This window comes from Aspergillus karnatakaensis (genome assembly GCF_047715665.1).
Source record: "Aspergillus karnatakaensis strain CBS 102800 unplaced genomic scaffold BJY04scaffold_7, whole genome shotgun sequence".
Lineage (NCBI taxonomy): Eukaryota > Fungi > Ascomycota > Eurotiomycetes > Eurotiales > Aspergillaceae > Aspergillus > Aspergillus karnatakaensis.
The window spans coordinates 307784-323060 of NW_027395719.1; the positions used below are offsets into that span (position 1 = coordinate 307784).

At 51.5% G+C, this 15277-nt stretch overlaps 3 protein-coding genes and 1 non-coding gene across 4 annotated transcripts; 3 read left to right on the forward strand and 1 right to left on the reverse strand.

Moving 5' to 3' along the window:
* Nucleotides 1–39: 39 nt before the first annotated feature.
* On the forward strand, nt 40–169 carry BJY04DRAFT_t27. Its single transcript has one exon. It is a non-coding gene; the product is annotated as a tRNA-Trp (tRNA).
* Nucleotides 170–4046: 3877 nt separating this feature from the next.
* BJY04DRAFT_214586 (uncharacterized protein) lies at nt 4047–4338 on the reverse strand (the record flags this gene model as incomplete). Its single annotated transcript, XM_073715260.1, has 2 exons — nt 4047–4108; nt 4167–4338. The coding sequence occupies 2 exons, from the start codon at nt 4336–4338 to the stop codon at nt 4047–4049; spliced, it is 234 nt and encodes a 77-aa protein (XP_073575066.1).
* A 3900-nt stretch (nt 4339–8238) lies between these two features.
* On the forward strand, nt 8239–10269 carry hapB (transcription activator HAP2). Its single transcript, XM_073708765.1, has 2 exons — nt 8239–8520; nt 8630–10269. Exon 2 carries the CDS (start codon nt 8906–8908, stop codon nt 9992–9994), a length of 1089 nt encoding a protein of 362 aa, XP_073575067.1. The 5' UTR covers nt 8239–8520; nt 8630–8905; the 3' UTR covers nt 9995–10269.
* Nucleotides 10270–11956: 1687 nt separating this feature from the next.
* Nucleotides 11957–14807, forward strand: BJY04DRAFT_205447 (putative arsenite resistance protein Ars2; the record flags this gene model as incomplete). Its single annotated transcript, XM_073713598.1, has 3 exons — nt 11957–12059; nt 12118–14132; nt 14184–14807. The coding sequence occupies 3 exons, from the start codon at nt 11957–11959 to the stop codon at nt 14805–14807; spliced, it is 2742 nt and encodes a 913-aa protein (XP_073575068.1).
* Between the last annotated feature and the right edge of the window lie 470 nt (nt 14808–15277).

The following is a 15277-nucleotide window of genomic DNA, read 5'->3' on the forward strand; positions in this document are numbered from 1 at the left end:
GCCCTCTTGAAGCCTACTGGCACTCGAAAACGTTCATCTGGTCTATTAGTCTAGTGGTTAGGTGAGTTACAACACCCCAAATCTGAAGAGATGGCATATCTCTAACGTCAAATCAATAGGACGTCAGATTTTGATTCTGAAATCCCCGGTTCGATCCCGGGATGGACCTCGTTATCTTTTTTTTTTTGTACACTCTAGCTCCCATGCAGTAAGTCTCATTTATGTCTTTTTTTTTTTCTCTTTCATCCGAGTCGGCGTGGTGTGTTGGTTGGGGTTGATATTCCTGCACCTACTATGAACTGGACTCGACACCTATACCGCCAGCCTCGCTATGGGTTCAACCACAATGCTATGTATGCGCATGACAATCTTCTTACTACTCTTCAAGGAGACAATAGGTGGCTTATTATGATGAATGGGTGGGAATCCATACACATGGCCCCAAGTGGCCTTATACACCGGGTTGCTATGAACGACCTAGATATACCCCCCCATACCCAGGACAGTACTACCAGAACATGACGGTATGCTCTGCATACCCTGCGACGCCGTTTGTGTACTCGCCCGGCAACCGACACACCTATCAGTATCAGTTCAAGCCATCGTAAGTGGTACAACATATTCGATTACCACAGTAATAGTCCTTTTTGCCATAACTCATTCGTAGGCCCCTCGCTTGCCGTGGTAAACGAACGATCCGAGTTGATATGAGGCCTCAAGGAAGTTGAAATCAGTTAAGTCGTTGCCGAGTATGGCACGGGGGGTGGTATCGTCGTTTGGCCCGCGCCTTTGTCGTATGCTTCTACATCTTCTTAGTGTATCCCGGGTGCCACATTCAGATAGCCATGCGTATCGTGCCCGGAGTTCTGAGAAGGGGGTATCAAACTCGGCAGCACCATTTAGTTCTGGGGCCCAAACTGACACTGCTTGTTGAAAAAAGAATCCTAGATGCATGCCCGAGCTTTCCTCCGCGGCCCAGTTAACCGTTAATTCTGCGCACGATTCTGCGAGACACATTCCTCGCTAGGGATCAGTTCATACCAATGAAATATGCTTCCATCCCTATCCCTCTGTCGGTCCTGAAGAATCGCCTCAAACCCCTAGTATCAACGACCACTTCGAAGCTCTGACATTATGAACCAACCCGTCCTTACACCCTTCCGTTCCACCACGTATCTGTCCCAGAGGGACCTGAGATAGACGCCGCCGTATGGGCTCAAGCCGGAGCTAGAATGTGCAATGTGTCAGCTGTACTCTCGAGAACCCCAGCCCCAGGATGTCTCGACCAAGAATTCAACCGAGACTGGTCACAGAAAGCAAGGAAACGACCCCCGGGCAAACAAGGACAGGAAAGCTCAACCCCTGAACTCAACCTCTCGTGTCAAGAGAAAGAAAAGGGTTTCCTTCCCGCGACTTAGGTAGCTCACCGCAGCTAGCAGCATCCGCACGATGACACGACACTGAGAAGGGGCGCATCTCGAGGAGCATCGACACACCTCAGCGCTTGACAGCACAATTCCCAACAAAAGGGTACTAAGAAGCAAGCCCGATAGAGAGACGAAGCGGAGACCTTAATGAGCTGCTGTCGCGGTGAAAGAAGACGGAGCCGAGGCAGACGCCCTGCCCTGCTCTCCAGCTGCTCAAGTCCATCCCCCAGCACGCAACAAGACATCTCCACGAAGGCGACAAGAAGGTAGCTAGCAGCTAGCGTCTACACAGAATAGAACAGAACTAACAGAAGTGCCCGTCTATGTTCACTCCTCAGTAAGCTGAGCTGGAATGGATCCACCTTCAGCTGCCTTCAGCAAAGCAAACCACCTCGTTACCCTCCGTACAGTAGGCTGTGAGCCAGCGCAGCGCAGCGCAGCCTACCTCCCAGTGCCCACACAGCGACCTCCAACGTTCAAACCGTGCCTGTAACCCCTCGACCCCGTGGAAACAGCAAAAGGCAGACAAAGACAACCACTACTAACTACTCTCTACCATTACTCCAGCCTGTGAGCGACGAACAAGTCGCAAGCGGGCAAGAGGCGAGGTATAATGCGCCTCATTATAGAGTACTGCTAGAGGACGGAGTCAGAGTTGGAAGGCTAAATGGGGATTTGGTGCGCTGGACAACTCAGAGTGCCTGTCTACTGTAGTCTGGACTGGTTAGCCTGGTTCTATTCTATTATTATTATGAGTATGATTATGCCATTATGGGCACGCTGGGGGCGGCAGGAGGGTTGGAAACTGGATTGATGCCCAATGCCGTTGAGACTAGTCGGTTAGTTATGCAAGGTGCTGCTAGACGAGGGGGTTGAGCCCTGGTTTAGGTGGTTATCTGGATTGTTCTTTATTGCTACTACTACTTCTCAGAGTTTAAGGTGAAGGTTTCGATATCTATAGTTTGAGTTTGGTTCTGTAGTATCGAGATATGCTTTCGATGGCTGTGAACTCTCTAGAGGTAACTTGAAGGATTGGGCACGGCCCGATTAGCTGATGACGGACATCCACGCACAGACGGGTCCATCCACTATGGAAATAGGTTAAAGCAGGTAGGATTCGAAGGTTGATCTTCCAGTACCGCACCCACTTTTTGAAATAGGGATATGGGGAGAGAAGATAATGTAGTTTATCCAGTGCAGGTGCAGCAGTTACACATGTGCTTCACATAGAGCAGAGCTCATGCACAGAAGGCTCACTCTGTTTCGAACAGCGTAGTATCGAGATTTCTGGAAACCATGTGCAGAGCAAGTAACGGCGAGCCTGTTGTGGTGGATTTACGGCTTGACTGAGGCGCCTAAGAGGCAGGATCAGGGGCCCTCGGAGTCTAAGACAGGGACTCAGCTTGAGAGATAGGCCCGTGAACTGGATTTCCATCGCATCAACGCTGGGAAGCCGTAGGATTAGCATAGTCACTTTGGAGCCACTTTGCGCTCAAATCGCATGACAAGCTCGATGCTGATCCGGGGCAAGGTTGACGACCCCTTACTCCAGGTCACCGGAAGAGTGTGAAGAGCGTGATAGTGGCAAATACTAGTTCCAGATGGCTCGTGGGAGTGATGCGCTGCCTTCAAGGCAGGAGACCAATGGCGCATGCGTGCCATGAGATCCACACCTCGCGCTGCCCCATCGCAGTCCGAGAAGCTACATAACGAGTCCGATTGGATATACACACCAAATGACGAGGTCCTGCATATCTTCAGAGGGGGCTTTCATTGACGCTCCACGGCGCAATGCTAAGGTCTAGTTGCTTCAAGCTAGGGATGATTGACTCGACTCTCCTGATCAGCGAACATGGGGAGAATCGCGAGGCCAGATAACAACCGTAATACGAATTCACCTAGTACTCGTGAGTATCAGCCTAGACACGGCCTGGCCTCAGCCACGTCGACCGTGAGAGGACCAGCGCTCGTCGAATGACGAGGCAGAGATTGGTACTAAGCATGACAGCTGCTGCGTGGGCCGCGTCTTGCGATGCATATTGTGCTTCCCACTGATCGGATATGGCTTGTCAGCCTTGCTTTTGTGTTTCATGAGGCGGTTCAACATCTGAGTGATTGGCCATTGTCGCAGCAACCTCGGCCTTTTCATGACTGGGCAGGAAACGAGAGAGGTCCATGATCATGATACAGACATCCTCCCCGGAACCAGGCCCTCATCTGGCCGTCCACGACCACAACCAGGAAAGCATATGCGGCCCCAACGCGGAGAAGGCGCCGGTTGTGATGTTGCGATAATCCCAAAGATCCATCGTCTAGGCAATCATAGCACCCAGCTATCAGTGTGGATGAAACAGCTTCGAAATCACCAGTCGCAGTCGTCGTCGAAGTTCAGCTCCGAAGTATACCTATCGACTGATGTCAGCTCGGGGCGTTTTGTTCGTCCTCGAGGTTGGCGGAGTTTCAGGTTGTTGCTGTGCAACCTTGCCATGAATGCTCTGACAGACTCTGGTATCATGTGTCATCAGCAGTTCAGAGTACTTGGAAGATGGCAGTTTCATGCACTGCCTCGGATTCCAGGGGGTTGCCTGCATTGTGGAGCGTTGGTTAGCAGATGGACCATCAGCCGACTGCTTCGATATAGGGGTGGGTGTCGTTATCGCTCTTGGCCGTCGGTTTGCTCACTAGATCGATGTGAGATAGATGCGAGCAGTACTTGTATATCGCCTTGCGAAGCCGAACTTCTCCCAAAGGAATTGAAACAATGCGCGACTACTGCGTACTCCAGGCAGATCTGCCGATAGATTGCAAACAAGAAGCTCTGCGGCTGCGCACCAGTAACGAACCAGAATTCTTGAACCGATGGCCGCTGCGAATCGGAGATCTTGCCTAGATTCGAAGTTCCTGGGGTCATCGCTGTCTGATCTGCTCAGAAACAAAGCTGACTCGACCAGTCGACTCGGGAGTTTACGGTAGGCTCCACCTTGGAAGATCGATGACATGCCCAGAGTCGATCCATGACAGGAGAGCTCGTGCACCGTGGGGGGGAAACTGAAGCGGACAAAGAAAAACATCGAAGGAAAGGCCCAAGAAACCAGATACGCCCTTAAAGCCCCCTTTGTTGATGGAAAAAAGAAATGATTCACGCCGAACCAGTATTCGGGGCCGTCTCACTACTGCCATGAGAAAAAGAAAGACTCAGTGCAGGCGGAAGCAGAGACGAAGCGGTGAGGTGTGGGGGAGCATTGGAATACATCGTCTTGACGTCAGATGCTCCGCGTTCACGACCTCAGTTACAGACTTACAGTACATTAAGATACGGGCAGAGTAAGCGCGATACAGCTTGATGATCCATGGGCAATTGCTTGGGAGAAGAGGATTGATGATGGTGAGTCGGTGACTCCATGGAAAGAAGGTCAGCGGAAGTGTCGCAGCCTCCAGCCTCTGTCCAGCCTCCAGCCTCCTCCTGTTTCCTGCCTCCCACACGTGGTGTAGGACAGATCGGCATCATGATAGAATTGCATCACTCTCCGTATTTGCCTCGAGGCTGTGGCCACAACGTGCTCGGCGATCGACAACTGCGAAAATAAAGATTTCGAGCACGGGGCTCAGTGAAGACGACTGGTTACTTGAAGCGCGCATCACAGCCACCCAAGATGAGTGATCGATCTCACAACCCTTTACTACCTAACCTCGGTGAACTAGGTGGACTTGGTGATGGTCTTACCGCAGAGACGCTCCACGAAAACTACTCCGTAAATAATGCTCGCAAAGCGACGTCGCGAGAAAGCCTAAATTGAAATTGAAAGGGTGTCTGCGCGGGCGGGCTTTGAAGAAAGGGTGGTCGCCGATGATGCGCTGGCTTCATGAGCCTGTCCGTCTTTCAGTTGCACACAGCAAGGATCACTGGCATTAGGATTCAAATGTGCTCGATTATGGGAAGCAAAGCCTCGCATCAGCTTGCTCAGTACTTGTTACTCCGATTCTCCCCTTTATCGCTCCGTAATCTGGGTCTTTTCGGACAGCGCCCCCATCATTCGACTCATCAAAGATGGCTGACGGGGTGGTAAAGAGAGAGTGTAGTTAATCAGTTATACTCTGGATGTTTCATCGGCATATTCTAGATCTCTGGCTGCCCAAAGCTCACAAGGCTGCAACCTGGAGGAGGCCGTAACGGGGAATATAACCGAGGCGCCGCTGGGGATCCATGGCATGGCTTTACCGCAACTTCGCTCAATACGGAGCTTATGTCCGTGAGACAAACTTGAACTGACGCTCCTCTTGCAGCAGGGGGAATCTCATACTCAGCCTGGTTAGCAGGATCGAGATATCACCTCTCGAGTTACACTTCTTGTCAAGGAACAACTTAATCCTCGAAGAGAGCCAGTCATAAAATCCAGCGCGCAAAACGAATCATGATTCGCACGAGCCTGCTTGCCGCCCGGAGCACGCCAATGGCCGATGTCACTCACAGTGTGATTTATTCCTCAGAGCGGTTAAAGATGGACACAATCTCGGAACTGCCGGAAGACACGATGATAAAACAGGGGCCAAGAAGAAGCAATTACGCTTCTATTCTTGATGCTCTCGAGCCTCGAGCAAGAATAATCTGACAGCTTCGATTTTCTGCTTGCGAGGATTTTTGAGACTGATGCTGATGGGGGTCTTGGATAAAGTGAGTGCATTAGTAGCATAAGATTTACAGTACCGTACCGTATGGAGGTTAAGCCGAGTCACGTGTGACAATACCGTTACAATGAATACCTGACTGCGACCTGCGTGAGCAAGCAGCAGAACTCGAATTTTGAGCCGCAGGACAGCATCTTGCGCGATGAATTGCAATAGTAGTTGATGAACAACGATTCTAAACCCCATCTGAAACTACAATCCCCAAAGCCCAGATCTGAAATCATGGAATTCTCCCGCCTGTGGTGGTCATCACGTTATGCGCCAAGTGGGGCAGACCCTGGGAACGATACGGGCGGCGGACGTGTTGATTCATTGAGAGTAAACTGCCGCCTCGACCGGTACAAATGCCCCATCGCCCGCCCCTTCTCGTCGCTGCGGCTTCTTCTCTCTGCTTCCTCTCGTTGGTCATCCAGCCTCCAGTCCTTGCGTTCCTCCAGTCATCGACTTTGTCCTCCTGCCCGCACTCTGCCCATTGGCTTTGCTGCTTTTACTTCTTTTTTCCTACTCGCTGCTCGCTGACCAGCCTTAAGAGCACTGCTATTTCCTTCGTCCAACCGCATCATTGCTTGCCTTTCCACCCCATCTGTTGTCCCTCGCCGTGATTGCTCACCTCTTCTGCTGGTGGTCGAATCATCATCTTCAGGTACGTCCAAAATACAACCAACCCATCGTGGTGCCCCCTCCCCTCCCCTTACCTTACTCAAATCACCGTGCTTCTCTGTGTACTCTGTATTCTCTTGTGTTCCAATATCGCACACCTTAATTCGGCCGTGCCCAATCCCGTTGCATGTGGTCTCCCTTCGAGGTCGAACGCAGCAAATCCCATCACTTTCCACCATTTTGTCTCTGTCTGCATTCTCCCCCCCCAGTGCTCGGCTGCATTCTCTCGTTGGTTTCCAAACCGTCGGTTGTTTACCTTCCACGAATCATATCACTTTGGCTTCATCCTTGAACCCTCCTACCTCCACATTATCGCCGACTGCCTGTGCCCTCGTTACTCGCGCCGTGTCGTCGCCCGCTGTCATCCGCGGACCCCCCAACCCGGCGCGACTGACATCAGCGGCAGCCTACAGTCGCGCAGAGCAGTGCTTTGGTTGGCACACTTCGCGCGCTCAGGTGAATTGTCTCTTACGACGATAGAAAGAAAGTGGTCAATCTACCGCGCTTTGCTCTATTTCCATCGTTCTTGAGCGCAGTCCTCGCTTGTCAAGGTGACGTTTCTGCCTGAGGGTCAAGGCATTTTACTTGGCTTGGTTCTCCGCGGCTCGGAAACACCGCGACTGTGATCCCCCATCCATCTCCCCCAATTTTCCCTCTCAGACAACCGTTTCATGCACTCAATGCTCTATGCCTTTGGGGCGCTGAAAGCAAACTTCACTATCTTTTCTCTGGGCTCGGAATCCAGTTACAGCCTTGATATTCTTGCGCATCGAGTTCTTGTGGTATTTTTATCTTGTGTTGTGCTCCTGTCGCGTCCCAAATTTGTGACCCAATCATCACGCGTCAACGTTTTATACTCAACTTGACCTGCTTCTGACATACCTCCTCCACAGCTGAGCAATTGTTTCGAATTGGCGCTATTGCCTATTTCGAAACCTCTTCTGTGCTTCCGCGCGCAGTCTAAGAAATAGACGATCTACCCTGGTTGGGTGCGTCGCATTGTGACGAGGTATGTCATCGGCTGCATCATGATTCCCGCTTGCCAACGCATACATCTTCTCAGCCCTGGGGGCACTAAACTGCCACCATTCTGGTCTCTCCCCATTTCTCCCGCCACCTTGTTCGCTTTCCTTGTCATGACAGCGCACAAATCAAGCGTCAAAAAAAATACTCTTTGTAGGACTAGACAGCTGATGATTCTTTGCAGTTGCCCGCTCTCCGTATTAGCCCTCTGGAGGCGTCTTCTCTGACGTCGGTATTCGCGAAGCTGTGTCTTTTGCGGACCGTATCGGGACCATCACAGCGCCTCAAGGGACACGCTGCTTGCACCGCCTCAGATCTTTGTCTCTTGCCGTGTCTCCGCCTCGTACGGACCTCGCCTGGCAGCCTAACTGATTCAAAAAATCTGGACAAGGTAGCCTGCCACCTGTCGTCTCAGATAAACTGTGTAGCTCCCACATCCCCCGCTGTTCGCCTGCTCATTCCCTGGCGGCGATAAGCAGTAGTGCATCTCTACCAAGCGATCGCGTTTCGTCTGACAACGCATCGAGGACGAGCCTAGTCGAGGGCACCCTGGCTAGCTGCACCCGAGCCCAACCACGTTACACTTCGAGGTGGATGTAAAAAAAGACGGACCCTCTGAAGGACCCCGTTAAAAGCGATTCTGTGAAACAAGCATCTCTACGAACTGATCTCATTGACTCTGGAAGTTGAAAAGGCTCAGGAATCGGGCAAAACAGAACCACAGGTAAGCGCCCCCAAATCAAACGCCTTCGGGGCTCCATTCAACCCCACCAATTGATCCAGTGACCGCTCGGTGCTGCGCTCCAAGTCCACTAGCTAACGACCGTCTGCAGTCACTGCACATCCAATCTACAAATCATAAGTTACAAGCCGCGCCTGCTCTGTAACTGCCCCTCAGCGTGACCGATAAACTCAAGCGCACAGTCTTTATATCCTATCATACCGCCGTGGTTCTCGACCTCTCTATCTTACTGGAACATCTGTCTACCAATCATCCATCTTCACTGCTACTATTGGTCTTGGTTGGCGGGTTCCTGACATTTAGCGCTCGCTAATCACAACACTAACAAGACGCGTGAAGGACGTACCTTCAGCTACACCCTTTCACAATGGAATACCCTACGCAATATCAACAACAACATGGACAGCATCCACACCCATCATCTCATATGACCGGGCCGTATCCGACAGCGCCACAGAATCCCGGACCAGCAGTCGGATCAATGACGTCCCCGACAAACCCTCAGGGCCACATGCAACAACCACATGCGACACATCAAGCATCTCCTGTTGTCCCATCACAGTCACATTACCAGCAGGCGCAGAATGCACCGGGCCCGATGCACCAACAGATGGGTTTCCCGCAGGGCTACGGCGTTACGGCAGCTATGCAACCGCAGTACGGTATATCCCCTACTCAGGCCGCAGCTATGGCGACTGCAGCGGCGTCTGGGCAATTCTATCCTGTGCATGGAGATCCTATTCCTGGTCAGATGCAACAAGGTCCGCGCGGCTCACCGCGCATGGCGGGAGTGCCGGTCAAGACTGACAACAGGAATCCCCGTTCGCCGCCTCAGATGCCTGGTCAGATACCACCGATGGGCTCACAAGTACAGCTTCCCCCAAGCGCTCAAATGCAGCAACGTCGTATGAGCCACGTCGGAAGCCCCCACATGCCGAATGCCCAACCCGTCCTAAACCACGTCGGCCGACCTTCCGTGCCTCCTCCTATGCCTCCTCCTCACCCAGTTCAGCAGAACCAGACTTCACCAGAGATTGTCCCTGGCGGTGCCGAGGAATCTCCATTGTACGTGAACGCGAAGCAATTCCATCGCATCTTGAAACGACGTGTCGCGCGGCAGAAGTTGGAGGAACAGCTACGTCTCACCTCCAAGGGGCGTAAGCCATATCTCCATGAATCGCGTCATAACCATGCTATGCGGCGTCCTCGCGGCCCCGGTGGTCGGTTCCTCACCGCAGACGAAGTCGCAGCCATAGAGAAAAAGGGTGGAATCCCGGGCCAGGAGAATGCCGACCCTAGCTTGTCAAAGAGCGACAGCTCTCCAGCCCAAAAACGCAAGGCTGGAGATGATAATACGAATTCGTCTAAGAAAGCGAAGACGAGCGGGCGAAAGGCCAGCACTCAAGCCGACGAAAGCGAACAGGATTCAGGCTTAAATTCGGATGAAGATAGCTAAAGCCTAGCTCCACCTTCCTCATGGATTGTTGTTTTGGCACCATCCGCGGACATTTGTCCTCCCTTTCAACGCTCATGATAAGCAATGTGTGCACATTCTTCTATGGGCATTGTTGTTATTACGCTTTCCAGATTTTTCTCCTACTTGTTTATATTGTTATGCTGGAATGATCTATCTTTTCATGATTCTCAGCTGGTCAGGATGGCATGTATGATGTGCTCATGGGTTTGCTTTTGGTTTTTCTTTCTTTAGCGTGGTGGATGAACTTGGTTCCTGGACGGGTGACATAGCCGATACCCCTATCAGTTCTCTGTGCCGGTTTTCAAGAAGCAGATCGGAATTTGAAATACAGATATATCGATGACTTACGATCGTCCCCAGGACCAGGCTTCCTTGTTTCTTCTTCTTCTTCTTTTGCCTAGCACCGTGCTGTACTTTTCCTGGCCCCTTTCTTCTCTCCTCGTGCTTTTCGTTGATTTGGGTTCCATTGGGATATAGAGAATGGGTTCCTCATGCAGGCAAATGGGTTCGGCAGTCCAGTCGGTTATCAATGTCGTCTGGCTGTGGTTATGCTGATTTGATTTGGAATTTGGCGTTGAAGTTTCTGCGATTCCCTATGGATGATTCCCCCTTTCACCTTTTGATTGTGTACAAATATTCTTATACGTTTCTGAAATACTGCTTCTATATGCGTGACTTGGTGTAGTTTGGTAGATGAGCTCTGTATGAGACAAACCGCCGTGGTTGTTGATATCTAGAGTGGGCCATTCCAAGCTAGCAATCACGATTGAAGTGATCTCGTCAGATACTATCGCGTTTTAATGTTTATTTCTGCCCTTCTCATGCATTGGTCGTGGACGTAAAATGTGAGTTCTCCGGAATATAGTGGCCCAGTCGGGGCGTCCAAATATATACTGGGGCTGTAGCCTACTACGGTTCTATCTTGGAATCACAATCCACATAGATCTTGTAGAGCTCCTAAGCATCCTATAAGATAGAACCAGTATAAGTCCCATTGAACAACCGTGAAAAATAAATAAACACCTTCTCTTATCCCCAGATATTAAATGACTATCAGGAGTTAGATAATCACCCGGGGTTTCGGTACCAGCCTGGATTTGGACTAGCGCCCCTTCAGCTCTCCGGCCTCTCTGGAACTTCCTCCTCGTCGTCAACTCTTCCTTTGTTCCACTTCCACTCCCTCCACTCAATCCACAAGCAGAAGCTCTCGTCGCCATTGATCTCGTCCCATCTGGGCGCTTCAGAGATTGCTTTATTGCCGCTGTATTCTACTCAAAGGCTTCTTGTAGGTCGCCTGCCCTTGCTCTTATCCATATCGCGTTCACTCGAGTCATCAGTTACCCGCCCTTGTCTCTCATCTTCCCCTTACCAGGCACATATCCTGCCTTTCTACCAGCCCTCACTCCTCTATACTTTTCAATATCTCTCCTTGATTGCTGCTGTCTCTATTCATTCCTCCCTATCTCGACTCCTGAAGTCGTCAGTGCATCGTCGCGCCTCGCTTGGCCCCGAGACCTTCCGAATTCTTGTCACTTCTGTCTTGAGATAACTTGCTCTACTTTCTGGCATTCACGGCCTCCTGTCTTTTAATACCTCATTTCTACTCCCTGCTCCCACAATGGGCATCTATTCAGACTACTTCTTCACCGCCTGGCGGTCGTCGCTATCCCTCCTGTCACCCACATTTCGTCCCTTTGAATCTTCGTCAGCGCTCAGATGAACAACGTCCATCAAACACTCTTAAGGACATTCTCTAATGTTGATGATATCAATTATAGCTCACTTTCGCCTCTATACTCTTCGCCGGAAATTACAACACCCGCTCTCCTTTCCCCCTCCTCCCCGGACCCTTGCCGCCGGTTTCCACATAACACCTTCGGGTTAGAGCCTTACTGAGGCGTCTAGTTGCGATTGTCATCCGCACTCCATATACTGTGTGCCATGGACTCGTACGATTCTTACGGGTCACCCGGGAGGAATAGAGAAGCGGGAGATTCTTACATGTCTAGAGCTTCAATGGATTCGTATAGAAGGAGATCGCCTGGTGAGCCATTGCCCCGGACTTCGCTGCTCCTTGGGACTGTCTAATTGAATGTCTCTAGTATCCCAGGATCGCCGGCGTGGACGCGCGCGCTCACGTTCCCCTGTTCATATCGATCGATACGAACCGTCGGACCGCAGAGCTTCTAGGGACGATTATTACCCTGCCGCCCGAGAGCAAACCGCCCGAGACCGTGAGGATCGTCGTCGCCCTCCATCGCCATTGGCGGCAAATATTGACCGCTACGTGCCTGGACAAGATGGCGGAAAACGACCAATTCCCGCAAACCCTCTACCAAATCCTCTGAACCTTGATTTTCAAGTCGGGTTCAACTGGTTTGCTGAATGGTGGCGGGCCGAACAGTCGGTCAAAGAGGAAAAGGAACGCGCAAAGCATGGCGGGCGCCGTCCGTCCGATCGAGTAAAGGGAGAACGAGAAGCTCGTGAGGATCGGGATAGGGAGAGAGCCCAGATCCAGGCTGCGTACGATACTTACAAAGTGGAACTTCAAATCAAGATGGCGAGAACATTCGTTCATCAGCACAAGAATGAGGAGTGGTTCAAAGAGCGTTACGTCCCAGATGTGCGGGACCCTCTTCGACGGCTTCTCATGGACTTTCGAGTTGGCGCATATCAGCAGTGGGAACAAGACATCGAAGGAGGAGTCTTTGACGAATTTACTCTGGAGGGAATCTACAAGAGCGAAAGCGACGGTGCGGGTGGCGTGATTGAAAAGGAAGAGGGTGAGACGACAGCTGTTGGGGAGACACTTGGTGTTTTGGACTTACTTCCAGCGAGAGGTGGAGATTTGCGCGACGAAGCATTGGCTCAGCCAGCTCTGCTCATTAAGACATTGGCCCCGAACGTTAGTCGCGTGAAAATTGAGGAATTCTGCAAGGAGCATCTCGGTGAACAGGACGGTGGCTTCAAATGGCTAAGTCTTAGTGATCCCAATCCTTCAAAAAAGTATCACCGCATGGGTTGGATCATGCTGCACCCGGCCCCTGATGTTGAAGTTGTTGAGAGAGGGGATGGACGGGAGGAGGAGGGCGAGGAGATGGACCATGACAACGCCAACGGACCGGGCACTGTTACAGCCGCCGAAAAGGCTCTTGAAGCTATCAATGATAAAACCATTCATGACTCCGTTCACGGTGATTTTGTCTGCCACGTTGGTGTCCATGCGCCGCCGGCTCAACTCCGAAAGAAGGCACTTTGGGACTTATTCTCTTCGCCTGAGCGAATTGAGCGTGATCTGGAGCTAGCTAGGAGGCTCGTTTTTAAGCTAGACTCTGAGATGGGCCATAATGTGGATGGCTATTCCAAGGTCGAAGAACGAGTTGAGGAGCTCCGTGGAAAGGGCTGGCTGCAAACACCGGTGACTGGGCCTGTCAGTGTAAAGAGAAGGAAAACTGATTTTGACACTGACGACGTTGACGAAGGTGAGGCAGAAGGAGAGGAGGTGGAAGAATGGGGAGACGACGACGTCGATGACGAAGAACTCCTGGCGAAGAAGAAGAAACTGGATTTGATGGTGGAATATCTCCGAAGGGTCTACAACTTCTGCTTCTTCTGCGTTTTTGAGTGTGACTCTATCCACGAGCTAACTCGAAAATGCCCAGGAGGGCATCTTCGCCGGCCGCGGACCGGCCTTACCACCCAGGCGAAGGCTGTAGCTAGAGCCAGTGCTCTCGGGCAGCCTTTCCCCGTTAAGAAGAAAGATCCTAGCGAAGAGGGAGAAGAACAATCCTCTCCTGTAGCTGAGAAAGAGAAACGCCCTCAAAGATTCAACTCCAAGTCAGAACAGCAACTTCAGCGCGCATTTAACTGGGTCAAGACTTTTGAGGACAAGCTTCTACAGCTGCTTGAGCCGGAGAATGTAGATATCATCAAGCTTGGTGGCAAGTCTGTTGACGAAGCCTTGGAGGAGGAATTGGCCAAGCATGTCAAGCAGGAGGATGAGTCGAAGTTCCGGTGCAAGGTGCCTGAATGTACGAAGCTGTTCAAGGCAGAGAATTTCTGGCGCAAGCACGTGGAGAAACGTCATACCGACTGGTATGAACGTATCAAGAATGATGTAAGTCGCTCAACAGCTCCTTCATCTGACACGAAAACTAACTTTAGATAGCTTATCCTGGTGAACGCTTATGTTCTTGATCCTGCTCGCATCGCGCCCTCGAGGTCCGACGCCAATAGCAATGGCCACTTCCCGCTCAACTCTGGCCAAAACCAGACAGGCACCCCTCGCGGATTTAGCCTAGCGTCAATGCCGCCTTACCTAGCCAACGGCCCCAACGTGCCGCCCGGCTTCCAAGGCGTGCCAGTACCTGGTTTCATGGGACTCGGTAATCAACCCTGGGGTGCGAATGGCATGGCTGGCGATCATTCCGGTCTTCACCAACCAGGTGTTATGCGCCGTGGCGGAGGTCGCTTCAACAACCGCTCAGGTCCTTATGATCGCCGCGGAAACCGTCATAATCCCCAAGGCGCGGGTCGCATGAGTCCAGGCCGCATGGCCAATATTCACGGTTCTGGTGGCCGCCTGCCCCCAACCACAGGCGCGCCTTATATCCCTGCAGGCCATCCAGCTGCCGCAGCCTTTGCCGGAGCAGGTGGCTTCCCCGACGCAATGGGTTCCGGCCCTGGCCAACAAGCCATGGGACCACGCGAAGCCACCCAGGGCCGCAGCCTGAAGAGCTACGAAGATCTTGATGCAGTGGGCGGTGCTGGAGGTGGCGAGCTGAACTATTAGTTTCGCGCTACATGACGAGTCATTTCGTCCATTCTCTTCGTTCCAACCGGCGTTTTCTTTCTATTACATCGAGCAGTACAAGAGCACTCTTTGCACATCGGAATTGGCATCTCTTTTCCTCGTCTTCATCTATCATTCTTTTTCTCTTACTCTTTCTTTTTCTTTTACTTACTGTAACCCATTTCCTTTTATCTGTTTACTACTACCACTCCTATCTCGGCTATTTCACAAGGCGCGTAAAAGAGCACTTTCCTTCATCTACTCGAGTTCTAAACACCAGTCTCTTTTTCTCCGGTTCTTCCTCTTTTGACTCTCTTTTCCTGTATCAATTTCCTCCCGTTTTTGCTGTACCCATAAACATAACCACTTAGCACCATGCCATGCCATGCTGTATTTCCGCATGGGATCGAATCGAATCGAATGTACTATACCGTACCAGATCATAGCCTCTGTGGGAGCTTCTCTCACCT